Source organism: Jatropha curcas, chromosome 4, assembly GCF_041381405.1.
Source record: "Jatropha curcas cultivar XTBG-Jc1 chromosome 4, XTBG_Jcur_1.0, whole genome shotgun sequence".
NCBI lineage: Eukaryota > Viridiplantae > Streptophyta > Magnoliopsida > Malpighiales > Euphorbiaceae > Jatropha > Jatropha curcas.
Genome location: NC_143154.1, coordinates 27,850,549 through 27,877,946, shown reverse-complemented (window position 1 = coordinate 27,877,946; position 27,398 = coordinate 27,850,549). Strand labels below are relative to the sequence as shown.

The window sequence follows — 27,398 nt, the reverse complement described above, 5'->3', positions numbered from 1 at the left end:
GGGGAAGAAAAAAGGGTAAGTAAGCAGTGAGCAAGTTGTAATTGAGAGAGAGTGGCTTCCCCCAAGGGTGCATGTGAAGGTGATATGGGCCAGCAAAGCCTCAATTGGAAGAGAAAGAGAGGGAAAAGAGAGCACATGGGTTGGCACATGGTGAAAGAATGAGAGAGAGAGAGAGAGAGAGTGATTTTGGATAGTTGCTTTTAGGAAGGGAGAGATAGACATGTGACAAAGGGTGAGACAGTGAAGCAGCATGAAATGTACAGCATGTTCTGCACATTCCCTGCATGGAACTGATCATTTGACAGCCCCCCTCCCTCTCTCTCTCTCTCTCCCTCTCCCTTCCAAAATTTCGTGTCTAATTATAATATTATCACAAATGAGGCTTAATTTTGATTATGGAGGATCTATTGTGAAATCGTTCATATATTTATCATTAGACTATGTTTTGATGTGCATATTAATAATACAACAATCATATAAGACCCTACCATTAATCACAGCCATTGAATCAATTCAAATTGAAATTGGACTGAGATTGGCTCCAAAATAGAATATAATTAGCTTATCTCAATTTTAAATATTGAAATTGAAATTGAAATAATTGAAAATTGATTTTAAAAATTATCGCATCATATTTTATAATGATTGACACTTTGGTATTTTTTTATTAATTTAAATAATAGTATTTGATAGTATGTGATTTAATAAAAAAAATTTAATAGTATTGAAATTATTTACATGATTGCAAAATTGGTGATTACAAAACTCACTCAAAGTCTAATTAAAATAAAATATTTTAATTACTATATGATTAGATTTAGTGATTTGGAATACACATGTTTAGTTTTGGATTTGAAGCTACACTTCTCCACCTTCAATGCATGTGTGACAATTGTCACTGCTGCATGTGACTATATGTGTTGCTAAAGTGGGATGGGAATTAATTAATAAGGTCCTTTTCTTTTTTCTTTTTTTTTCTCTCCATGAAAGTTGTCTTTTGGGCATTCTAAACTCATTCTTAATTTCACTGGTCGATAATTTTAGATTCGGATAGTTAAATTTAATTTTTTTATTAGCTAATTAGTAGTAGTATATAATTTGAATCTTTTAAAAGACAATGTATGGCATGTATATATATAGTAATGGCAAAATGAAGGGGAAGCTTCCACCAGTGTCTTACTTTTTTTTTTATAGTGGAGAGGTTTAATTTCGAGCTCTCTCAGCAAAGTATACTTTTCGAAAGTCAAGTTTATACTCTCACCCTTACGGAATTGAGGTCGCTAACCGCTTCAACCAACACCTTATTGGTTCCACTAATATTTTACTTTAATTATTCACAATTTAGTCATTCTCCTTGTTATTGTATGTTCTTCCTTTTTTCTAAGGTGCAATATGTACTAGTATTAATAAAATTTAAATTTCACTAACAAAGTTTTACCATTCCTAATTATTGAAAAATTAAAAAAATTCCCCCCCCCCCCCTCTCTCTCTCTCTCTCTAGGTCAAATATGAAAAAGATGTATCAAAGTGAGGGACAAAATGATAAAGGGTCAAGAGATGGGGTCTAACATATTACTTTATTTAGGTTTTTTTTTTTACAATATTTTTAATTAAAAAAAAAAAAAAACACTTTTAGCTAGGGAATTCCATGTGGTGTTTAGTAGCTTTATTCCATTGGTTTTCTGGTCGGTAGAGGGTAAGAAAAATAAACATGGGTGAACAACCCTTTTCGGTTGGGAGCCCATCCAGATGGCCCACTTGTTTTGTCTAATATGGACAATTGTGCATTGGGGACTAGGGACCTTTTGTTCTTTTATCCTTTTTTACAGTTTCCATTGTTCAATTTAATTTTTGTGATCTCATCTCCCTTATTTCTTGTCTTATTAATTATTTAATTTATCCAATCAACAGCCAATTCAATTTTATCTAAAAAAAAATTTTAAAACTTCTAATATTAACCGTTAACTTTTCACTGTAGCAGTTTAAATTAGAAGTATTCGGTAAAAATAATTATTTAATTTAAAATAACAAAAAATTAATATTATTAGTTGTTTAATTAGCTGAATTGGGAGAGAAAAATAATGGTATTATTGTCAAAAAATTTAATTAAAAAGCTAAATACTAAATATTAAAAGTTAAACTTTATAGTATTTAATGTTTTATAAAAATTTCCATCAATCTCTAAAAACAATTATAAACATTATGCTACCAAATGCTATAATTGGTACAGATAGAGTTTTGAAGACAAAACGTTAGCTAGTTTCAAAGCTATATTGCCGGATAAAGCATTAGAGTTGTAATGTTAAGAGAATTTTATCTGAATATAATTGTTGTATATGTATAAAGAAAAATAATTTAATTTTTCATTGCAATTTACGAAGAAGTAAATATCAAATTATGAAAATAAAGATTTGAGTATAAATAAATAATTAAATAGTAATTCACTCCAACTTTTTTTTTTAGAAATTTAATTCATTAATAATAAAATCAAGTATTACAAATACTCAATTAAACTAGTAGAACTTACTATCATAATTAATAGAAAGTTTGCTGATCCTTCAACAATAAAAGAATTATCTATATTCTTTTGAATAATAAAACTAAAACTAAAAGAAACAATATTGGATTTTTCCGTTTAAAGATAACCTTGATCGATATAAATCTTTATAATAGCAACTGATCCTTTAATTGATTTGGACAATAAAATAAATCATCCAAATCTTCTATGTTTGGATTGCTTTTTCAAAAAATTTGTTGCGTATAACATACACATATGAGTTCAAGCTATTATGCGTTAATAGCATCAATTGAGGAATAAACCGCACTACCAGACTCCATTGATCGAAAATATGCATTAGTAAAACAAGATTTAAATTCTCCAACAACATAAGATTAAATATTATACATTTTAATAACAAATCTTCATAAAGAAGGAACTAAACCCTCAAGGAAGAAGGAACAAAAGAACTTCAAATATGGAGACAAAGCAACAATAACAAAAAAAAAAAAAAAAAGAAAAAAAAGAAAAAACAAAGCTATTAGAAAAAAAGATATGAGTTTATTAAAAACGAGTAAAAGATTAAGCGAGAAGAAAAAAGAAAAGTACGGGGCTGCTGCTGATTAACAATGGCAGCCCCAAACAAAATCTCTGGTTAAATAAACCAGAGAGAAAAGAGGAAGAGAGAAACCCTCCACTCAAACGTTTTAATTAATTAATAATACATTGACTATACGTGTAAATCTGAACGGCTATGATCGTTTATTTATTTTTTTTCCACTCTAAAATATTTTTTTAAAGGAAGAGAAAAAAAAAATTGTTGCTCTTAAATCAATTGACTTGATTAATTTGATCCAAGCCATGGGGAAACAACATTGATGCATCACCTTTTGGATCAATTATATTTAATTAGGAATGGAAGAAGGGCATGTATTTCGAGTGCTTGTCCTGCCATGCCATATTCTAATACGTTGAATGTAGGTTTGGATAATTATAAATAGATTTTTGAGATAAATATTGAATAGCAAAATTATATTCATGATGCATATGAGTATCTATTTCTAAATATTTATTACTCGTTACATGTTATATTAAATAGGTTTGATGGTAGATATCCATGAGTATTATACATATTATTGGTAAAAAATTTATTTTAAATAATTTCATAGTTAGAAAATTTTCATTACTATTAAGTGATCCTCGTATCTTAATTTTCAAGTATTTAGATTTGATTAATATTTGAAACTTTGAAGAATCCGAGGAATAAGAAAAAAAAAAAAGGGTAAGCTCCTACAAATACAAAATTACGATTTTGGAAAAAATAAAAACTTTTTCCCGATTGTTTATGAATTATAATTTTGAAAACATGATTGTTGTCGTTTGAGATTTTTCTTTGTCGTTCATGAATAATATAGAGAACGTTCTCTCTTTCCAAACCGGAAGGACTTGCATCTTTTTATATGAGCTTACAACTTCTGGACTCAAAAGCCATTACCATAAGCTGAACTATAAAGAATGGATCATTTCGAAATCCTCGAACATATTTTAGGGTTCAACATGATAATCTCGAATCAACTTTGTCCACAAACAAGCAAGCTAATGATGTGAAATCTTTTCCTTTTCCTGTTGTTAATGAATCAAATGAAAAATTTTCTTTTTAAACTGAAAGAAATTGCACTACACTTTAGTGATCCACAATGAAATCTAGTATAATATAATCAAAGACAGGTTTAGCGTAAAAAGACACTAAAAATGCCTTTATTACCTTACATGGCAAACTGTCTGATGTAACCATAAATCTTGGTTTTGGACTTCTGGCCCAACCCAGGTAATGTGATGGGTTTTCTACAAAGCTACTACATCGATTGTTTTCTTTCAATTTGCTCTTCTTAATGTTAGCATATAGGACTTAATGGTCTGAACTTTGAACGCTTTTATTTGTGTCTTGTTGTGCTCACAAAGATGATACAAATTAGGTGAAAATTTCACAATCCAATCATTCAAATTTTAACAAAAAAGACAGAAGTCTAATCATGTTTGTTGATAACAAAACTACCTACTCTCTCATCCATTCAATGAACCTCTTGAAATTTTGGTAAGAGCTACCACCTTCTTCAACACTATTTACAACCAGTTCTTTCAAATCCAATGCTCTTTTTCTAAACTCCCCATTGCCCAATACTTGCTCCACCTTATTCTTGATTTCCAGGTGAACGATTATACCATTTTCATTTCTATCAAGTTCTAATCCAATCTTCCAAATATCACAAATGTACCTCTGGTTAAAGAACTGGTCAGCAAAATAAGGCCAACACAAGAAAGGTACTCCATTGCTTACACCTTCCATGGTGGAGTTCCAGCCACAATGACTGACAAAACAAGAAACAGATTTATGAGCAAGAACTTTCTTTTGAGGTGCCCAACTAACTATCTTACCAAGATTGCCCACTCTTTCTCGAAACTCTTCAAGAAAAGCATTGTTTGTGCTCTTTATATCTGGCCTTACAACCCAAAGAAATGGTTTCTTGGAAAGTTCCAACCCTAAAGCCAATTCTTGGAATTGTTTTGGATCAAAAACTGCAAAACTACCAAACGCAACATATATGACAGATTGTTGTTTCTGTTGATCAAGCCATCGAAGGCAAGTTGAGTCTTCTGCCCAGAAGTTTCCGGTTGAATTGAGTCTTTGTCTGTTGATTTCTGAAACTGGACCTATAGGAATTATTTGTGGAGCCAAGTTGAAAGCTGCAGGCTCAAGGTCATAAATGGAGTTGCAGAGAAGCCAATCTGTTAACTTTATAGATTTGTTGTTATTAAGCATTAGCTTAAAAATATTCTTCTGTGATTCCATGTTGCCAAGGCAAGCCCACACAAAATTGGCAGTGTTCATCGCTGGCATTGTTGGTGAAATCCTGACTATCTCCTTTTTTGTTGGGGTTCCTGAAAATCTCAATTACTTGGTGATCAACTAAAAACAAAATGAACAATAAGAAGAGAAAGAACTAACTCACCATAATCATCTATTATTCCATCTTGAATCAACTTTGGGATGCTAAATCCCAAAACCAGCTGAGCAGCAGCAGCAGGACAGAAAGCGGCTCGCCGAATTCCTTTCCTTTCTGCAATTTCCAAGGCCCATCCAATACTCTGATCAGCAATAATGCAACTAATCTTATCATTAAGTTGTTCAATAAGCTCTTCTACTTTGCTTGGCATAACTCTCAAGACTGCATCAGAAGACAACTTCACTGCATCATCTGAAATTGAAACTAAATTTATTTGATCACTGCTTGTACTTGATGTGGATGCATTTTTTATCAGTTGATGATTAGATTCTGCATTTACAAATGTGATTTTGAAGCCATGTTTAGCTAAGCATTGAGAGAGCTCCATTAATGGAATTACATGGCCTTGTGCTGGATAAGGTATTACCAGAATATGTGGATTGCCCATTTTTAATCTCCTACTTCTTGAACTTCTTGTTAATTTTACTTGTATAAGGAGGAAGAAATCAATAATTGAGATATTGTCTTCTAGTTTTTTGATGTTCAGTGGAATCTTGAAATTGGAATCTCATTTTTTTTTTTTTTTTTTTTTGTATTATCTGCTTTTAGAAGAGACCAAAACTTTTCATTTAAAAAAAAAAGGAATCGTGGGTTGTATTTTATCCAATCCCAACCTAACTACACCAGTACTGTATTTTATTGCCATTTCTATAGCAAAAATTTTGACTTATTATTTTTATGTTATGAAACTAATTTAAAAAATTTAAAAATATCAAAGAATTTAATTTTGATAAATGAGATTTACGTCAGAACCTTTCTTATAGCATCTTCAATCTTTTATTTTGATCCATTAAATATTTCAATTAATAAAATTGCACGTATTAAATATTTTTGTTTGCAAATTATTTTAATGAAACACTACAATATATAGTATTAGATGAATTAAACACTTATTGTATAATTGACAATGTGAAAATTATACTGACAATATATCAAATTAATTATTTTACATATAAAAGCTAAAAATCCTAAAAATTATTATTGCTGGTATGAAAAAATGTAATAAACTTTAAGGAGTAAAATAAGTTTCTTACAAAATTTGAGGCACCACAGATATTTTTTTTTTTTTAGAAAAAACAGATGAATGAATTTATATATTTGGTCATGATAAATTATATACTGCACATGCAAAGGTAATATTTACTTCTCAATTTTAAGTTTTTTCAGTAATAAATTATATCATGAACAAGGAAAACAAATCTAATATTATAAATTGGAATCGAATTAAGCTACATCAAATTCCTAGTATGAGAGTTTAGTTTGACAAAATAATTAAATAAAACTCAATAATGCCTGAATAAAACTTCATAATCAGCAATGAATAATGAAAAGAAAGACAAGATTAAGAGTTTAGAAATAAAACTAGACAATAGCTATGTGGATTGCTTCCTTGAATCTTGGCACAAATCTTGGACACTTGAAATCTTTGAGAGAGAGAAAACTGTGTAGAAAAATACTAAAATTCGAGATATCCCAACAATGAATAGCTCCCCTCTTTATATAGACTTCTTAGAGGAAAATCTGACTCCGTTTAGAAAATAGAATCTTTATTAAGTACGAAATCTTCTTTGGAGATCATAATTGATTAGGCCTTGGATTTCTTCTTAATTAGGACTCTTCTTTCTTCCTAAATAGGTTTTGATCTTGTTTTGCACGTTTAGGAACATATCTGAGGTGGGCCCATGTGAGAAAAAGATCTGCTCGCGTTTTTAGTTCAAATCAGCTCTGCCTTCGTGGCACGGGCGTGCCATCTAGCACGGCTTGGGCATGCTAGAGTCTGGATCTATGAATGACTTAGCACAGGCCGTGCTCTGCAACACGCTCAGAGAAGTCTTTGTGGCACGGGCGTGCGCCATAGCACGGCTTGGGCGTGCTAGGCTCTGTCCTTCCAAGATAACTTTCATCATGGGCGTGCTAGGAAAACACGCCCTGAGGTTCCTTTGGGCACGGGCGTGCTGTCTGGCATGCCGAGGGCGTGCTAGCCCCTGACTATTTTTCTTTGTAATGCTCTTTTATGTGCCAAAACCCTACAATTTTCTTTCAGATCAAGTGGATTGTGATTCAAGAAAGTTTTGAACAAAGATTATAGTTAAAACGAAGTAAAAATAATTTAAAGTGATAAAATTTACTAAAATTCTAACTGAAAACTATATTAAAAATACTATAAAATTGACACCTATCAAGAGTAATGAATCCTCTCTTAATTACACAACTATCTCCATACGGTTCATACTATATCTAAAAAATCATTGCTTATTATTCATGAATGAATAATGTGAATGAAGAATCAAACATAGTCATCTTCATACAAAATAGCTTAGTAATTTCAAGTCAAATGATCACTTACATAACCATCACTTGAGTATTTCATAGACACAGATAACTCTCCATATAAAATTCTCATGCAGGTCAATTCAGTGGACTTGTTTAAATAACAAGCACCTACATATTATTTCTAGATATCACATATATCTTAGCTTATGAGAACAATAGTTTCCCTAAGAAAAGAACATATATGTACCAGTCTCAATAGCTCTAATCGTCATCCAATAATTAGGAGAACATTGACCAGGAATATTTAGAGATATTACTTTAATGCAAATATAAAACTCATAATTATAACCACAATATAATTTATTTTACAAAGCAGTATTGTCTCATGGACTTTATCTTTTACTAAAATTCAACTAATAGAATATAAAAGATAAATAAATGTCTTTTATTAATAATAAAATATTTATTACATGAAAAATTATATCCAAAATATAATCAATTGAACTGGCTATAGGGCATATAACTAACAATCTCCCACTTGCACTAAAGCCAATTACCCATGTGTTTTATCCTATGCATCAATGTATCCATGAACTCTTAGTTCATTAGTTTCTCCACAACCGAAAAGTATCCTTACTTATATTTAAATACTTAAGGATAGTTTTAACAACAGTCCAATAACTTTCATCCAGGTAGATTGATATATATGTAAGTATCCTCTTTTGGATTCCTGAATGCTAATAATTTATCAATATATGTGGATTCAGATAATCTTAGCAGCCTATTGAATCTATCTTTATAGATTTTAATACAAAGTATATAAGCCGTTTCTCAAATGGAGAAGTTCTTGGATGACCAAAATTTTAAAGTAATAGAATGTAATTTCCTATTATTAATATGTTATCAACATATAAAATAAGAAATATCATTCTGCTTTCAGTGACCTTCTTATACACACAAAGATCATCCGTATTTTTAATGTGATCAAACTAATTGATTATTTCATTAAAACAGATGTTCTCATTCTGCAAAGACTTGCTAAAGTCTACCAATGGACTTTTGCCATCTGCATACTATATTAGGAAATTTTTTTGATTCAAAAATCATTAGATTTGCTATTTAAGAATGCAGTTTTGACATCAATATGACAAATTTCATAATCATGTTTTGCTTAAATTGCATGTAAAATGTCAAACATTTCTCCTTTATATTTGTTTGGTTTGAGTCTCCACAAGAAGGTTCAACCTTTGTAGGAGCACGGCTCATCCTAATAGATTTACATGGTGGTTCTTTAACTAATGTATTATGAGTGTTAATCTAATGTAACAATATATTGTTCTAGTTTCATCTTTAGTGTGTATTTGAGATTCTTGAACTTTTCAAGTTCTACCTAGCTCTCACCGCTTCCTTTAAGGATAAACACATTTTCTAAAAAGGTAGCATATTTTGAGATAAATATTTTTCTCTCAATAGGATGGTTGAAATAATATTCAATATTTTCTTTTGGATATCCCATAAACTTACATTTATCTGATTTAGCTCATAGCTTATCAGATCTCAAATGCATTTAATTACATTATTTTATGTTGTTATTACGATTTACTAAAACCGATTTAGTATTATTAGTGTTTATTACTATGGAAATTATAGTCTATTAATCTAATATAAGATATTGCACTTTCAAACTGTAACATCCCTTCCCGGTCCACCCGTAAACCCGAATGAACCGAGTCGAAACGTTACAAACTGGTTGACAAACTGACCTGACATGCTGAAATCATAATGGATATTGAATATAATATCATGCTGATGTTATTTACATTAATAATGTACTGAATATTTACAAGACATGATGTTTGTTTACAAAATGAAATGGGCCCAACTGTGTGCCCTGTACATGCCATAAAAAGGATAGACCAAAGATATACAAGAAAATGATTAGCTACCCTGAAGACTGAGTCTTCTACAGATGAACTGCAGCAGTTGTAAGCTGACTCTCTACTGACCAGTCTCAAAACCTGCGAGTTAAACAGGTAACTTGCTGAGCAAAAGAGCTCAGTGGATATCTCATCATAAAAAGAACAATGAAACACATACATGTATAGAAATAAGCATGTAAACACATATGGCACATATAAGCATACATATCATGATACTATTCTTTTACCTTGATGGTCTTTCTTTTTGTTTAATATACTGTATGATTCATGCAATGTGAAGTCAAGATATCTGTATAGCTCCATAAGGTTATAGCGAAACCGAAGTGATAAGAAAAACTGTATGAAACTGTATGAATACTGTATGCTTGGCTGTTATGGCCTGTATAATCATATCCACTCAACGGCCTGTAGCCGGAGTACCAAACTGTATGGGGCGCAGATCTGCTATCCTATGTCGCGACATGGTCTTATCTACATGGTTTCTACCGAACCTCAATGGAGCATAATGTTGGTATGACAATAGTATAACATAACATCACATTAATAGTTCATAACTCATGTTCATAACTTCATAAATCATAATGTTCACTTAATTTCACATCATTGTATGCTTTCATGTTGTTTGATCCATGTTCTAATGTTATATTTTTGTTTTAGAATGGTTGGAGGCATACAAGGTGAGCAAAGGATTCCAATTGCATTGAAAAAGAAGTCCAAAAATGCATGAAAACCAAAGTCGCGAGCGCGCCTTGCAAAGTCGCGAGCGCGAGCTGCAGAAATGCAAGTCACGAGCGCGCACTTGCAAGTCGCGAGCGCGTAAAGGGCAAAATGAGAGTCAGTGAGTTATCGAGCACAAGTCGCGAGCGCGCACTTGAAAGTCGCGAGCGCGTAATGTGCAAAATGAGAGGCAGAGAGCTTCAGGCCAAAGTCGCGAGCGCGCAAGTGCAAGTCGCGAGCGCGCGACGTGTTTCCAGTCTACGCGGTCGCGCGACGTGCTTCCAGCCTGCGCGAGCTGCACTCTTTTGGTCATATCTCTCAATATACAACTCCGATTTGGGTGATTAAAAAACCCATGTAAAGCTAACACATAGAGGAACAAATAACTCTTCTATGACTCCTCCTAATTCCATCATTTACTAGGGTAAAAATCAAGATGAAGTCACTGGTTCTTTTTCCAGAAAACCTGTTTCAACATTCCCCTGTTTTCTCACCATTTCCAGTCCTCTCACTCAACACTAAGCAATATATGGTCTCATTATCAACACACCACACAAGTTCTCATGCAAGAAAAATGGTAAATGAAAAGAGATATCAAACCTTTACTCCAAAAAGCTTGAGCTCTTCTTTAGTTTCCTTTTTCTACTACCTTTGAACTTCCTTCACCTATAATAAAAATTCTTATCACTTATCTACGATATAACTCAATTAGAGGTTGAATAGCATAAAGCTTCAAGAAATTCTACTTACTTGGAGAACTAGAGGTTGCCTTAATGCTTAACTACCATGAAAATGGATGGAGAAGGGAAAGAGATGAAGAGAAAGATGAAGGAGATAAAGAGGAAGATGAAGATGAAGAAAACGTTGAAGATGAAGGTGAAGAAAATGAAGAACGCAAGGTCAAATGGAAGGCTCGTATACTTCCCAACCATCTCTTTAATTGTATGGTGCAATTACCAAATAAGACCTACATTTTCTAGGGCAAGTAAATCCACTTATAAATCCATTCTACCCCAACCGGGTTTGGTTTGGCCTGACTTAACTCGACTCTATGAACTGACTCGACTCGGTAGGATGTCACACAAACAATCGAAATGAATTATAATTTATAAAAATTATATTCAAAACAACAAACAAAAAGAAATAAGATTATGACAAGCTTCGTAAAATTAAAATGGACAATTTAACTCAATGAATTAGTATATCAAATATAAACCGATTCAATTTATCTCTCTCTTTGTTCTAATCTTTTTTAAAAAATTATTACAATTTTCTTTTATTTTTAAAAAATAGAAACAAGAGAAGAAAAAGGAAATATCGTGTGAGAGGTAAAAATCTAAAGAAATAAATAAAATAATGTATAATGAAATAATTTATTTTGATTTTTTTGGATAGAAAATCTATCTAACCGCACTTAATTATATATAAAAAAAAATAATGTTCTTTTTTATTAAATAGTACAATGAAAGACATGACTTAATAATAGAAGTATAGGACACAATTGTAAAATGAGAATTTTAATTAGGATAAACATTTGAGATTCAGTAGAGGCGATTATGGATATATGCTTCTTCTTTTTTTTACCATTGTCTTTGAAACATTATTGACATAGGTTTTTTCAAATTAACTTGTCAGGTCCTCTATTTTGGAAAATTAATTATTTCTTGTCAATCTTTTTTTTTTTTTTTTTTTTTTATCCCGGAAGTTTACTTTTTGTCTCAAAATCAGTATCCTACAGGAATAATATATATGGAATAAATGAATAAATAATTTTGAATATTGGTAATTTTTAAAAATAATAATTAATCTTTGACTTATAAATGGTTAAGCCAATTTTACACTAAAATATACAAGTCTTACCGACATGAAATCTTTTTAGGTGGACTACCACCTTAAGGACTCGGCAGTTGGCAGTTGGCAGTTGGCAGTTGGCAGTTGGCAATAATTGCCCAAAAAAAAAAAAACCGACACTAGTAAGTACTCGAGAATCCGCAGGAGGGATGGTTAGTGTTGGGAATTATTGAGAAAAGGATATCTCTAAAAATTGAGCAATTATTGTTCTAAATCCTGATTCATCATTACTTTAGTGTTAGGAAAATTGGGTCTTTTTAAATCTCAATAACTGGAAATTGTCTTCTTTTTGTATAAATTCCTTTGATTCTTAACAAAATAATTCAAATTGTTCCATTCCAACAGAATTGCTACTATCAAAAAAAAAAAAAAAAAAAAAAAAAAAAAAAAAAAAACAGAATTGCTCAATTTGTTTACGTCAAAGAGTCTTTGAGTCTTTAGTCTTTACTGCTAAGTTTTTGCATCCAAATGGTATATTGTATACGGTCGGCTTATCATTGACTTCTTTCGAAACGGATTATTGGATAACATTCTGATATTCGAACTCTATTCTTTGCTAATGTTAGGAGTTTCATGGCCGTCTAGAAATTCTTTTGTTTAAAGGATTAAAGGAATGCCAGCAATATAAGTTCCTGCTTTTCTTCACTGTTTATCCTAAAGCAACGTTTTTTCAATCATGTAGATGTTGTGGGTCCCTCCGACATGTGGAACTCACACACTTTCGAAAAAGAAAAAAAGGAAATTATTTGAAGAAAGAAAGAAAAGAAAAAGGAATAATTACAGTCAATTATTGATAAAATAGAGAGCCGTGAATGAATTATACACTGCTCATTCACTAACTTCTCCTACACAGAAAGGTAGTGAAGCCTCAAGCAAAACACACATCAGAAGAAAGAAAAAAAAAAATATATATATATAGAGAGTTAGTTTTAGGAAATGTTTCCTAAACCTAGGGGAGGGAAAAATAGTGAGAAAATTATTATAGAGTGTTTTTGGGAAACACTTTGAGTGCCATTATTTTTGTATTACTCTATTTGTGTACCTACTATTTTTAATAGTGGAAGAATTATTCGGAGTTTGTCCCGTGGACATAGCCCTAAACAGTTAAGGGTGAACCACGTAAATTTCTGTGTCCCATTTCTATTTTTCCGCTGCGTTAATTTTTTCTTAATTGGTTGAAAGGACCCAACGAGTGGTATCAGAGCTGATGCCCAACAACAACTGGTATCAGAGCTGAGTTAAGTGGTACCTGAGGCCCAACAACTGGTATCAGAGCTTAGGCAAGTGATATCTGATGCCCAACAATTGGTATCAGAGCCGAAAGTTTCAGCAGGTCCAACCGGTCAGATAGCGGTATCGGATCCTTGGATATATTTTGAAAATAAATATACCACGATAAAGAGAAAATTACGATGAGCCCATTGGTGCTGTCCGCTCCGAAAGACGTTATAGAATCGACTTAGTGATGAATAGTAAAATAGTAACTCAAAGTTGATGGTGAACAGTACTATTGGCGTTACTGTTGCTGAATCGGTTTTAAGTAAGCCCAGCACTATTCACGCATAGTACTATTCACGTGTACAGTTACTATTCATGCATACAGTTATTATTCGAGTATACTGTTACTATTCATGGTCACTATTCACATATACTACTGTTCACGTATACGGTTTATGTTGGTGATGATTTTCTGCGCAAGTTAAAATGGACAAGCAAAATGATCAGTCTAAATGGCGGGAAATACCATATATGGAGAAATGAGAGATCTCCTTATGGTAATCAAAATGCATTTGCCTGTGTTTAGTTGAACTAAACCGGAAGAGAAGATTGATGAGGAATGGGCTTTTGAGCAAGCGTCCAAATCTCGGTTGTAGATTTGATGATGAAGGTTTCTGTAGCACCTTCAGAAATGGTCAGTGGAAGCTCACAAAAGGTTCATTTGTGGTAGCTAAAGACCGAAAGCTGTACGTGATGTATGCGAAACTCTCCCAAGACACTTTGAGTGTAGCGGAGAATGACAATACAGTTGAATTGTGGCATAAACGACTACGCCACATGAGTAAGAAAACTCTGGCAGGAAAGAACGTACTACCTTGATTGGATGAAGTTCACATAGACAAGTGTCCTGATTGTATGGCGGGAAAGCTAAATAGAGTATTAAATGAAGAATGTATTAAATCTGAATCATTCAGATTTGTGTGGACCATTGACAATGTCATATGGTAGAAATCGATATTTTGTGATATTTATCGATGACCATTCTAGAAAAACCTGGGTATACACATTGAAGTCTTCTAAACCTGGTTGAGAGACAGACATGCAAGAAGCTGAAGTGTATCAGGACAGATAATGGTGGAGAATACACTGGGCCATTTGATGATTTCTGCAAAGAGCATGGCATTCGAAATCAAACAACACCTCCCAAGACGTCGCAACTGAACAGTTTGGCTGAGAGGATGAACAAAACTTTGATGGAGAGAGTCATATGTTTACTCTCACATGCAAAGTTGTCTAAAAGATTTGGAGTGAAGCGTTACTCACAGCAGTTCGCCGTTCACTCTGTTTGCCTCTACAGTATGATACTCCAGAGAGAGTATGGTTAGGAAATGATGTTTCCTATGATCCTTTGCGAGTGTTTGGTTGCAAAGCCTTCGTGCATATCCCGAAGGATGAACAGTCTAAGCTTGATGTCAAGACTAGACGGTGTGTATTCATTGGCTATGGCCAAGACCAATGTGGCTATAGGTTTTATGACCTAATTCAGAAGACGATTAGAAGAAATCGTGATGCTGTATTTGTTGAAGATCAGACTATTGAAGATATTGAAGCAGAGTGCCAATAGATCTGATGAAGACTCAACAGACATAGAGAGAGTCCCTCCAATAGAACGCAGACAAATTGGAGATGAAGAAAATGTTCCACAAGAACAAGTGCCAGAGTTTGAAAATCCAGAAGTTCCTAATCAGAATGAACCAGATGAAGATTATGGTGTTCATGTTCAACCACCAGCACCGGAAGGTTCTCAAACATTAAGAAGATCTAATAGAGTCTAACAACCATCTACTAGATATCCAGTCAATGAGTATGTACTGACGACTGACGGGGGAGAACCTGAAAGCTTTGAAGAAGGTATGGAAAATGAACACAAGAGGAGCTGGACTGAAGCCATGCAAGATGAATGAAGTCTTTGCATGAGGATGAAACATTTGAGCTGGTGAAGTTGCCCAAATGCAAGAAAGTTTTGAAGAACAAGTGGGTGTTCAGGATCAAGCAGAAAGAACACAGCTCCCAACCACGATTCAAAGCTAGACTGATTGTGAAAGGCTTCAATCAAAGAAAAGGTATTGATTTTGATCTTTTCACCAGTTGTGAAAATGACATCCATTCGAACAGTGCTCGAAATGGCCGCCAGTTTTGAACTGGAAATCGAGCAAATAGATGGAAAGACTACCTTCCTACATGGATATTTGGAAGAAGAAATATACATGGAGCAACCAGAGGGTTTCGTAGAAAAAGAGGATTGTGTTTGCAAACTGAAGAAGAGCCTGTATAGCTTGAAGTAGGCACGGAGACAGTGTTACAAGAAGTTTGAGTCTGTTATGGGGGAGCATGGCTACAGAAAGACAGTGGTACAACCGTTTACTCGAATAATAACTGTATGCATGAATAGTAACTGTACAGTGAATAGTACTATGCGTGAATAGTGCTGGACTTACTTGAAACGGACTCAGCAACAGTAACGCCAATAGTACTATTCACCATCAACTTTGAGTTACTATTTTACTATTCATCACTAAGTCGATTTTGCAACGTCTTTCCAAGCGGACAACACCAATGGACTGGTCGTAATTTTCTCTTCGTCGTGATATATCTATTTTCAAAATATATCCACGGATTCGGTATCGCTATCTAACCGGTTGGACCTGCCGAAACCTTTGGCTCTAATACCAGTTGTTGGTGGGCATCAGCTCTGATACCAGTTGTTAGGCATCAACTCTGATACCAGTTGTTGGGCATCAGGTACCACTTGCCTCAGCTCTGATACCAATCGTTGGGCCCTTTCAACCTATTAAGAGAAAATTAATACAGCGAAAAAATAAAAATGGGACACAAAGAAATTTACGTGGTTCACCCTCAACTGTTTAGGGCTACGTCCACGGGACAAACTCCGAATAATTCTTCTACTATTAAAAATAGTAGGTACACAAATAGAGTAATACAAAAAATAGTGGCACTCAAAGTGTTTTCCAAAAGTACTTCATAATAATTTCATCACTATTTTTTCCTCCTTAGTTTTAGGAAACTCTTCCTAAAACTAGATAACTTTCTCTACATTGTTTTTTCTTCTTTCTGCTGTGTGTTGATGAGGGATTCGCTATCTCTATTTATCGGAGAAGTTAGCGAATGAACTGTGCATTCACCGCCTAAAAACATGTTGCGTTTGTTGAGTTTCTTTGCCAACATTTAAATTGCTTTGCCAACATTTGAATTACTTTGCCAACTTTTGTTGACTTTTACCTTTTTTTTCTTCAAACAACATGTTTTCCTTCTTTTTTCTTTTTCAAACTGTGTGGGTCCCACATATCAAAGGGACCCACAACAATTCATTCATATTTCATGATTCTATCATATCCCGTATATTTCATGATTCTATCATATCCTGTAAAAACATGTATCTTCTATTCTCTCTCTGATTATATATAATGTTTTTCATTTCATTTTCCTCTTTAACAGGTAGGCTCTGTACCAAGTGGCCTAGCAACTTTTTTCAATTTGAAGCATCTGGAATTCATTTTAGATGCCGAGACTGCATTTTATGACATTCGGAAGAATATTCCTCTTCCACTAGCCTGCCCTCTCCTTCAGATATTTAACTTGACGGTGGGTCACCTCACCTACTTTTCTTTATGGATTATTGATATAGCGAGGAACAATGTGGTTGACAAGCCAACTTAATAGTAAACACCTACCAGTTTTCCATGCATAAATTGATATTTTTGTACTTGTTACAGATACTACAGCAGCATTTCCATTTTAATAATGAAGAAAGAACAACGGAAGAGATCCCCGAATGCCGTCTTACTGAATTGAAAGAAGTTGAATTTGGTGGATTTCAAGGCACTGACACTCAACTAGAGCTGGCATTATATTTGCTGAAAAATGCTGTTGCACTTGAGCGGATGGTTATTAGCCCCGCTCAAAGGGAGCTGAGAACTTTTTTGACAATAGCAAGTATCTCTGGGAGCCTTGGAACGAAAGACGTGAAGGGATCTTTGAACGACTGCAGGGAAAGGCAGCATCCAGAAGTGCATAATTGAGTATTTGTAAGGTCAATCAGTAACTTTGTTTTAGGGTTGCGGGCCTGTTTTAGTGATAATAAGCACTCTTTTAACACATTTGAGTTGTGATGCATCATATGACTCCACTGTAAAGCATCTTTTCAAGTCTTGATTGAGGAATTTTCACTTTAAAATATACGAGTCTTATCGAGTCAATGAGTTTGTAAAATTATTAACACGCTCGCTAAAATGTTGAAAGTAAGACCAACCAGACTACCATTTGAGTGACGCCACTCATTTAATTTATTTATCGTTCAATTTTGATATGTAATTAAATTATCATTACTTTACTCTTTATTTAATTATCATGTCATTATTAATTTTATTCATGGATTTTATCAGGATTGTTGTTGTTATTGTCATGGCTTGTCGTTTCCTTCAAAATTTTCACATTCTAAGGATAATCCATCTCAAAACCTTAATAACCCACTCTTAGTTATTTTTTTGAAAATCTTAAATTTGGCTCAAAAGGACAAAAAAAAAAAAAAGATATCGTTTTTTAGATTTCAAAACAAATATGATAGACAAAGAGATTTTATTATTCAAATTGAAATAACAGAAAAAAGAAAAAGAAAAAGAAAAGGCCAAATCATCAAATAATAATTTACTAAGCGAAGCATAATTTTTTAAAAGAACTGAAGACAAATAAGAAATAACCTTGTTAAGCATAGACAGGGGAAGAACTATTGTTACCTGCATGAAACGAAGGGTGGGGCTTCCTTTAGGCACACATTATATCGAGATAATGACTTTCCCATGCACGAGAAGATTTTAGAGAAGAAGATAGCAAATGACCAGATAAGGAAAGTGAGGCAAAACGACAACCAGTTGTGAGGTAGGGTAGGTAGTCCACCACCACCTAGGAAATCGGGTAACTAATTAATGGCTCACTCTCCAGAAAGTTTGTGCTTGCTGAAGCTCTGTCAAAGTTTTTGTCGAGAAGAGCTTCGTGTGATGCACGACCATAGTTTGAAGGTACAATAGGTAAGATAGCTTGTATGATACAAATTGCAAATGACCAGATAAAGAAAGTGAGACTAAAGAACTAGCTAGTTGTACAAAATGATTTATTTACAATTTGATAGTGAATTTTCAGTGTTTCTCCTCTCTCACGTGCATGCCATCTTCTTTGCACCAAAAAAATTAGATATCAATCCTACTTTTAACTCATTCAACATTTTAATTTATAATCATATCTATTTAACCATTTAACTTATAAGATTTTTCTATTAAATATTTGCGATTTATAAAGTTAGATATCAATTTAAACACTTATTAAATAATTAAAAAATATGAAATTTTTATTTTAAAAATTATAGTAACAATACATCAAATTAATATTTTGCATATAAAAATCAAAAATAAGAAAAAGCTATTGTTGTTAGTGTGGAAATATATATAATGTTATCAAAATTTATAACTTTAATCTCAATAATGTTTAGAGTAACACAAAATATTTTTTATATCAATTATTTGAATGAATTTATGCATTTAGCTGGTGGTTATAAATAGGAACTACCTTAAGGAAGAGAAGATAAGAAATGCATAGTTTTCCTCTTCCACGACCACACATACTAAAGAGAGAGGAATAAAAAAAAAAAATTGGTGCCTGTCTCTCTCTCTCAAAAACAGAAGGAGAAATGGGCAATCCCCATGTTCTTGTAATTCCATATCCAGCTCAAGGGCATGTTAATCCTTTGATGCATTTTAGTCAAAGAATAGCAAATCTTGGAATAAAAATCACTTTTGTCAACACAGACTTTGTTCACAAGAGAGTACTTAGTGCAATTGTTGATAATGATTCCGTAGGTTCATCGCCATTTGTTAATTTGGTCTCAATTCCTGATGGGTTAGGCTCTGAGGATGATAGAAATGACTTTGGCAAATTATGCGACTCAATGTTGACCACCATGCTTAAAAAACTTGAAGAGCTCATACAGGACTTAAATGGTGATGATGGTCCAATTTCTTGTATTGTTGCTGATGGACATATGGGTTGGGTTAGAGAAGTTGCAAAGAAGATAGGGATTAGAGTAGCTATTGTTTGGCCTGCATCAGCTGCCTTGTTTTCCCTGGAAGCAATCATTCCTAAGCTTATTAGAGATGGAACTATTGATTCTTCTGATGGTAAGCTCTTTCCTCCTCCTCCACCTCCTTCTTCTTCTTTAGTATTTGCATAAAGCATATTTTGAAATTTTCCAATTTGTAATTCATTTTACAGGATTCTCAACCAAGAAACACATAATCCAGTTATCCCCTGGCATCCCTAATTTTGACACACAAAACATGCCATGGAATCTAGGTGGTGACTCAAACTCGCAGAAAGCCATTTTTGAATACATACAAAGAATGACTGAAGGTTCAAAAATGGCAGATTGGAAATTATGCAATTCAACATATGATCTTGAGCCTGAAGCATTTTCTTTAACCCCAAATCTCCTTCCAATTGGCCCATTAATAGCAAATTACAATACTGGAAGTTCAGGATCACAACTTTGGCAAGAAGACTCGTCTTGCCTAAAATGGCTTGACCAACAAAAACCCCAGTCAGTGATATACGTAGCATTCGGTAGTACTACAATTTTTAACCAGACCCAATTTCAAGAACTGGCACTTGGTCTTCAACTTACAGAGAAACCATTTCTTTGGGTTGTTCGCCCTGGAATTACTGAAGAATACCCAGATGAATTTCAAGGTAGAAATGGAAAAATTGTCAGTTGGGTTCCACAACAGAAGGTTTTAAGCCATCCTTCTATTGCTTGTTTTGTTAGCCATTGTGGTTGGAACTCTACTATAGAAGGTGTAAGCAATGGCGTGCCTTTCTTGTGTTGGCCTTATTTTGCTGACCAATTCCTTAATGAAAGCTACATCTGTGAGATATGGAAAGTTGGTTTGGGATTTGATAAAGATGAGAATGGAATTATAAGGAAAGGGGAGATTAAAGAAAAAATGGATCGATTGTTTAGCGATAAAAGTATAAGAGAAAGGTCCTTGAACTTGAAGCAAAGGGTTAGAAGTAGTGTTGGAGAAGGTGGTCAATCCTCTGCAAATTTTACTAACTTCATTAAGTGGCTGGAGTCATAGTGGAGAAAATGCCACCTTCTAGGCATTTTCTTGGGAGATTAAGGGTAATTGCTCCTGGCATTCTTGAATAGAGTTACATTGTCAGATTTAAGATGGGGAAGAGAATTTTCGAATGCACTTGTACCTGTTTTCTTTAACTGTTTATGAAAGTTATAGGCCGTTGTTAATAGTTGGCAGTCGCCAATAGTTGCTAGTATATAAAAGTTGGGTTTGATAAAGTTTTTGTGATAATTGTTGTTAAAATGTAATATCAACGTCAAGGGTCGAGTTATTTTCATATCATATATGAAATATTTTTATTTTTATTTTTCATGGTGCATATTTTATTTTCTATTTCAATTAATGTTGTAGAAATAAAAAAATATTCATTAAATTTTTTATAGTAATATTTGATATCTATTTATTATTTTTTGAATAATTATGGATAAACAAAAAATTAATTTTAAAATCAAAATTTCATTGTAATTAGTTTTATAAAGTGAATATGCTCTAAATATAATATAAACACAAATTAGTTAATAATTAATAGGAAAAATATCTAAAAATTTTATAAAATTAACCATCGATCGAGACTTCTAACACTAATAATTTGTAGTAAAAACATTAATTAACTAAACTAAATAGCTTTTAACAAATATAAGAGGTAATATTTAAAATATAGAAAGTAAATATGTGATTGGCTTCTTAAACTTATTTGAAGATGGAATTTAATCTCGAAAAACATTGTAGAATATGCATAAAATTAAAATGATATATATTATTGTATATGTTGGCCGAAGAACCATTTTTATGAAAAACTATAATAGTGTTTGGATTCTCCTTTTATACATCTATATATATACATATCTATATTATTGCGACAATTGGGCCTCGCTCAAGCTGCAAATAGGCCTGCCCACGAGGGCCCAATAAACACAAACAGCCATATGTACCTTATATGATATATCATGTAATTTGTTATTTTATTGGATTGAATTTAGATTTAAATATAAAATTAATACTATAAATAAAAATTAAATTATATTATTTTTTCAAATAATCAAATTAAAATCTTTAATGATATTTTTATCAATATAAAAATTTAGTAGCTACATTTTTTGCAATTTCGATACTCCTTACCCATTCTTATTCATTTATATATACATACTAATGTTCTCGAATGTGCATTGTTCATACTTGTTATTTTGACACGTTGTAAATAAATATAATTATATATATAATTTTTTTTATTAATTTTTCATTATAGGTTATAATATTATAAACAATTTATATTACTAAAAATTTAAGAGAATTTATAAAATAAAAAATAATATTTTATAAAATAAAAAAATAAAAAATTCAATCATTAAATAACTTGCTAAGTAAATAACGTAACGATAATAATAAAATATTATTATAATTTGATAATAAAATTTTCATGAAAATAAAATTACTTATCAATCAATTTTAAATTTTCTTATAACAATTTAAATTTAATTAATTTATTTTCATATAAATATAATATCATAAATTATCTATTGTACTGAAATATGAGAAATCGATATTAAATATTATAATAATTAATTTATTAATCATTGTTTTAGAGCATCGTTACAATTAAGATAACATACTACTACTAATGAAATATCATTATAATTGGATAACCAAATTTTATAAAAATAAAATAAATTATCAATCAATTTAAATTTTTTAAAATAATTTAAATTTAATTAACTTAATATTTTTCATGAATAGTATAATATCATAAACAGTTTATATTACTAAAATATGAAAAACCAATATTAGATATTATAATTATAATAATTACTAAAATATGAGATACCAATATTAGATATTATAATAATTAATATATTAATCATTTTTTTAGATCATAATTTATAGTTTTTTTTTTTTTTTACTATAGACTATAAGCATATAATAAACTTTATGGTTGCTTTTTTTAGAAAAAAAAATTCTTTCAATACATGCTTAGCTAATATAGCATGTTATGTCATATTTTTAATATATATATAATGAGTTTTATTCTACTTTATATCAAAAAATAAAAATATAATATTCTTACCATATTTAATATATACCTTATTTGGCATTATCATATTATATTATATTTTCATATAATAGTAATATCATATTATAATACATTACCCCATATTTGATATACATGTTATATACCTTATTTAATATTATATTATATGGTTTCGATTTCAAACCGCTGGTTCCAATTATAAGGAATGTGGAACCGAATAATATTATCATATTTCATATAAACTTTATACAATATATAATATAATTTTTTATTTTATCCAATAGAATCTAAATTTAAATAGAAAATTAATATAATCAATCAAAACTAAATTGTCTTTATTTTCTCCACCACCACATTTAATATGTATCTTATATTGTATGTAACATAATTTCTTATTATATCCAATAGAATAGAATTTAGATTTAAACAGGAAATTCATAACTAATAAAAATTAAATTATCTTTATTTTCTAACCAAACAAATTAAAATCCTTAGTGATGTTTTTGTCAATCCATAAATTTAGTAGATTGTTTTCGGCAATCCTAATATTTCTCTACCAATTCGCACTTTTATATATATTATAAATATATAAACATATTGACATATATAACTCAAGAGTTTTAAACTAATCGATATATTGACATATATAATTGGTAAAATAATAACTTATATTGATATATTGACATATATAATTCAAGAATTTTAAACTAATAACTTATATAAAATATTGACATATTGTTTGTACCGTATTTTAATTATTTTTATATTATGGATTTAACTTGTGATTTTTTGATTTTTTTTCTTTAATTAATTAATTGATCTTTAAAATATTAGAGGTCTATAATGAATTGATTAATAGCTAAATAAATATATTTGGAGTTAACGTGAGGTGGTTAACAGAAAGGATAAGTAATTGTACATGTAAGAGTGATAAACCAACAGTAGGTGCCTTATAAAATGTTCGAACAGAAAACAAGACTCCAACAACTAACTCCGACAATCAAAATCAAAATGAAAACTCAACTACAATTCTCAAGCAACTTCAATTCCAATTTGATTTATGTTCCTTGTAATTTCTTTTCCATGTATTGTTTTGTTGTTTTCTCTTTATAATTTGAATCATAGTCAACATAACGATTTCAATTTCAAGTTACAAAGCTTGCTACGATCTTTATTTTTCAAATACTTTCAATTTATTTGCAGCAATCGATGATTTTCAGAAGTCGATAAAGCATTTATCAACGTTTATCATGAAGTCAAATCCATTCAGAGAATAAGGCTCCAGAAACCAACTCTAAAAATCAAACCTCTATACAAAACTCAATTACAATTCTTAAGCAATTTCAATTTTAATCTCTTTTATGTTCATTGTAATTTCTTCTTCCTAGTACTAGAGATTTCTTTATAATTTCAATCATTGTCAAATTGATTTCAAGCAATCTCTTTGTTTTATAAACTTTTTGCAATCTTTATTTTTCAAGCACTATCAATTTAAGTCAAACCCATTCGATCCTCTAATTAGAAGTTCAGGTGGTGCAATTTTAGTTGGTAGACACATATGTATAATCCTACCTAATTTCCCAAGTGATAAAAGAATTTACAGTAATTTGCATTTCAAACTTATGAAATTGAAATCTGAACTAGTATTTACAAATTAATATTCATTGCAAGTCTCAGTCAGTCATGGATTACATCTAACCAAGTAATTCCAAATCCAACTACAGAATCCAGATTTCTGTTTCAAGCCAAAAAAGGAATCTGCAGTTCCCTATTGGAATCATGGCTGCTTGGCACCGCAATTTGAAGGGTGACACAGTTTGTTGAAGACCTCTTTCTCTTTGGCATACCAATGGGGTATTAGCCTTGAAGCATGAGGATACATATCCTTATATGACTTTTTGATTGTCCCTTCAGCTACTTCAGTAACCATTGCAATATCTGAAATCCTCATTACTTCAGTCAAATCCAATCGTAAGGGAGACCACAAACAAAAAATTATGACATTCCCTTCTTGATTAAAATACCAAAAAATCAGACACCCATCATTATACTACATGGTACATAACTTATAACAAATCAATTTTGGGTCAATGAGGCAGAGAATAACTTTTGAATAAATAAATTCCCAATTTAAAGAAAGTTAAAAGATTGATATAAAATTTAATGATTCAAGAAAAGATTTCTTCATAGAAATATTAGTGAAAACTTTGAGTAAAAACGAAAATTTGAAGAATTTTAAAACAATTTGGCAAAGAAAAGAACTTTTGAATGTACAAAAGAAAACCCATTTCAAAGAAAATAAAAAAATTATTGACAGTTTATGTATAAATTATCGACAATTTATGTATTATAAAAGTAAAACGTATCAAAGAGATCCAGACCTCGAAGAGGTATTTTCTTGTCTGAAAGCTGATTGATAATGTAAATAATGGCAGCCAAGATGGACTTGGGAGTTCTTCTTATGTCAATCTCTTGAGATTTTTCAAGAGCTTCTTGCACAGCTTTCATGGCTGTACTGTTCATAGAAAGATTGGAACAAAACCTTCTTACAAGCTCACTTGTATTCAAAATTCCACTTTCAACATCCACTAGTTTCCTTATAGTCTCTACTGCTCTTACAATTTCTTTTTTTGAAACCCCATCTATAGCACTACATATCTCCTTTAATGTCCTTGGAGATTTTGTCTCTCTACAAGCAATAAACAAACAAGCACCCATTATTGCACTCAATTTCTTTCCTTTGCAAGATTTCCCCAAAACATCCTTGTATATCTCGCAAGCCCTATCCTTGATTGTTTTAACAATACTTAGCCTATCTGCCATCGTAGCTATTACTTCAAACCCTTCTGCTATGTCCTTATCAGGGTTTGTCAAGGCTTGCATTCTCCTGGTTGTAGCCATAATGTCAGCGGCGCTGCCGTTTCCACCGTCGTGCTTGGAGATAATTATAGTTGAGTAGTTGCCACTGCTAAAGAGAGGATTACAGGCGGCACCGACACGGTTAGGATCTTTGTTGTTTTCCTTGTCGTCAGCAAAAGATCGCCATTCAGAACCTTCATCGATAAAGTGGTGTTCAAGAACTAGTGCACAGACAGTGCAGATTGTATCTCCCGAAGAATGGTCAAGCACAACTTCAGTGTTTCTCTTGCAATCCATGCAATAGCTAATGTCGTTCCTACTTTCCATCTTTCTTGATTATATTGAGTTCTCTCGTTTTCTTGTTTCTTGAATTTTCCTGTTCTTGAGGCTTCTCTTCTCTTGTTTGCAATAACAAATTAATGATAAGCAAGCAAAGGCGGAGCGGTCTTATATCCGTAGGTAGAGCTGCTTGGCAATCAAGCAATCAAGAAATCCTTTCTTGATAAGGATTAGGGTTTAAGGGCACGTGCTATGTAATATAAATATTATACTTAATGCTTAATGTATATAGGACCACACGAGTAACCATCATAGAATTTTATAATAAATACAAAAAGGAAAAAATAATAATTAAAATGTAACTTACGGAAAAGAAGTATTTGATATTGCAAGAAGATTCTGGGGACCCATTACTCATGAGGCAAAAAGGTACTAAATCCATGTGAAGATGATGATGGAAATTACAAAACAAAATAAATAAATAAATAAAGTAATATAATTTTTATTTATTTATTTTTCATTAAAGAATGTCAGGATGTTTGAGAACACGAATACAACCCACCAGATACTGTCCGCTAGGGCTTGCTGGGTGGCCAACCAATAACAAGTCCTGTGGTTCATATGAAGCTAACCCCACAAAAGGTGTTATTTTTATATCAATAAAAATTGACAAGATTTTGTTTCTTGTTCTTTATTGATTCAGCTACTACTTGGAAAAGATTTTTTTTCAGCTTTCATCATCATCGTCTGTCTCACATCACTTTCCCAATCATGACTGGAAGAAAGGGAGGATCAGATACTCTGATATTGACAGGGTAGATACAAGTTAGTTATTAAAGACAGTATCAGTATCTCAAATAACTGACGTGTCATTGCTGCTTCCCTTTCAGTCAATTTTTAACAGAAAAAGAGGGTGAGTAATAAGAATAATCCTTCCAACCCCAAAACAACTTACTTTATCAAAAAAACAAGCCTTTTCTTGTCTTTTACTCCATCATATGGCATTATAGCAATCTTTGGGGACACTGGGTCAATAGAATCAATGTCTCTGATACCTTGTACTTTTCACAGAAAACAAAATGTTTATAAAGTTGTCATAGAAGTTTCTGTATCCTTTTCAGGGAAGATCTTTTTGCTGCCCCCAATAAAAATGCAAAGTCAAGGTAACACCAACACATACATGTGACAAGAAGGATACATTATTTATCTTTTATCAGAAATGTCAAAGTCATGGAAGCTTTTTAGCCCCACTAGCATCAAAATCCAATTAAATTAGCGCAAACACTCTCAGTGGAAGCTCCTGTAAGAAAATCTTTTAACATTAATAATTTCAATAAATGTAAAAAGCTTCACCATTGTTTTTGTTTGCATGATTCAATAGCTTTATCTTCAAGATATCAACTTCTCCTGTTCTTCCAGCTGATAACAGGAAAGAAACCTGAAAAAGATGTTAAGGAAAAAAAGAAA

General features: G+C 31.9%; 3 protein-coding genes and 1 long non-coding RNA gene across 4 annotated transcripts; 1 reads left to right on the top strand and 3 right to left on the bottom strand.

Annotated features, from left to right (window-relative positions):
- Positions 1–4,410: 4,410 nt before the first annotated feature.
- LOC105644150 (UDP-glycosyltransferase 83A1) lies at positions 4,411–6,301 on the bottom strand. The gene is made up of 2 exons (XM_012229423.4): positions 5,509–6,301; positions 4,411–5,437 (listed from the first exon to the last, which is right to left on the bottom strand). The coding sequence occupies exons 1-2, from the start codon at positions 5,948–5,950 to the stop codon at positions 4,554–4,556; spliced, it is 1,326 nt and encodes a 441-aa protein (XP_012084813.1). The 5' UTR covers positions 5,951–6,301; the 3' UTR covers positions 4,411–4,553.
- Positions 6,302–9,625: 3,324 nt separating this feature from the next.
- LOC149497161 (uncharacterized) lies at positions 9,626–11,353 on the bottom strand. The gene is made up of 3 exons (XR_016320590.1): positions 11,244–11,353; positions 11,094–11,159; positions 9,626–9,854 (listed from the first exon to the last, which is right to left on the bottom strand). It is a non-coding gene; the product is annotated as an uncharacterized LOC149497161 (long non-coding RNA).
- Positions 11,354–19,235: 7,882 nt separating this feature from the next.
- Positions 19,236–21,086, top strand: LOC149497160 (UDP-glycosyltransferase 83A1-like). The gene is made up of 2 exons (XM_089720079.1): positions 19,236–19,810; positions 19,905–21,086. The coding sequence occupies exons 1-2, from the start codon at positions 19,324–19,326 to the stop codon at positions 20,765–20,767; spliced, it is 1,350 nt and encodes a 449-aa protein (XP_089576205.1). The 5' UTR covers positions 19,236–19,323; the 3' UTR covers positions 20,768–21,086.
- A 3,362-nt stretch (positions 21,087–24,448) lies between these two features.
- LOC149497159 (transcription initiation factor IIB-like) lies at positions 24,449–27,288 on the bottom strand. The gene is made up of 2 exons (XM_089720176.1): positions 25,175–27,288; positions 24,449–24,731 (listed from the first exon to the last, which is right to left on the bottom strand). Exons 1-2 carry the CDS (start codon positions 25,977–25,979, stop codon positions 24,571–24,573), a joined length of 966 nt encoding a protein of 321 aa, XP_089576302.1. The 5' UTR covers positions 25,980–27,288; the 3' UTR covers positions 24,449–24,570.
- Positions 27,289–27,398: the final 110 nt, after the last annotated feature.

Coding starts and splice junctions, on each gene's coding strand:
- LOC105644150 (XM_012229423.4), bottom strand. CDS start 5,950: ATGGGCAATCCACATATTCTGGTAATACCTTATCCAGCACAAGGCCAT. Junction 5,438..5,508: donor TGGAATAATAGATGATTATG/GTGAGTTAGTTC, acceptor TGAGATTTTCAG/GAACCCCAACAAAAAAGGAG.
- LOC149497160 (XM_089720079.1), top strand. CDS start 19,324: ATGGGCAATCCCCATGTTCTTGTAATTCCATATCCAGCTCAAGGGCAT. Junction 19,811..19,904: donor AACTATTGATTCTTCTGATG/GTAAGCTCTTTC, acceptor TTCATTTTACAG/GATTCTCAACCAAGAAACAC.
- LOC149497159 (XM_089720176.1), bottom strand. CDS start 25,979: ATGGAAAGTAGGAACGACATTAGCTATTGCATGGATTGCAAGAGAAAC. Junction 24,732..25,174: donor CAAGAAAATACCTCTTCGAG/GTCTGGATCTCT, acceptor TGAGGATTTCAG/ATATTGCAATGGTTACTGAA.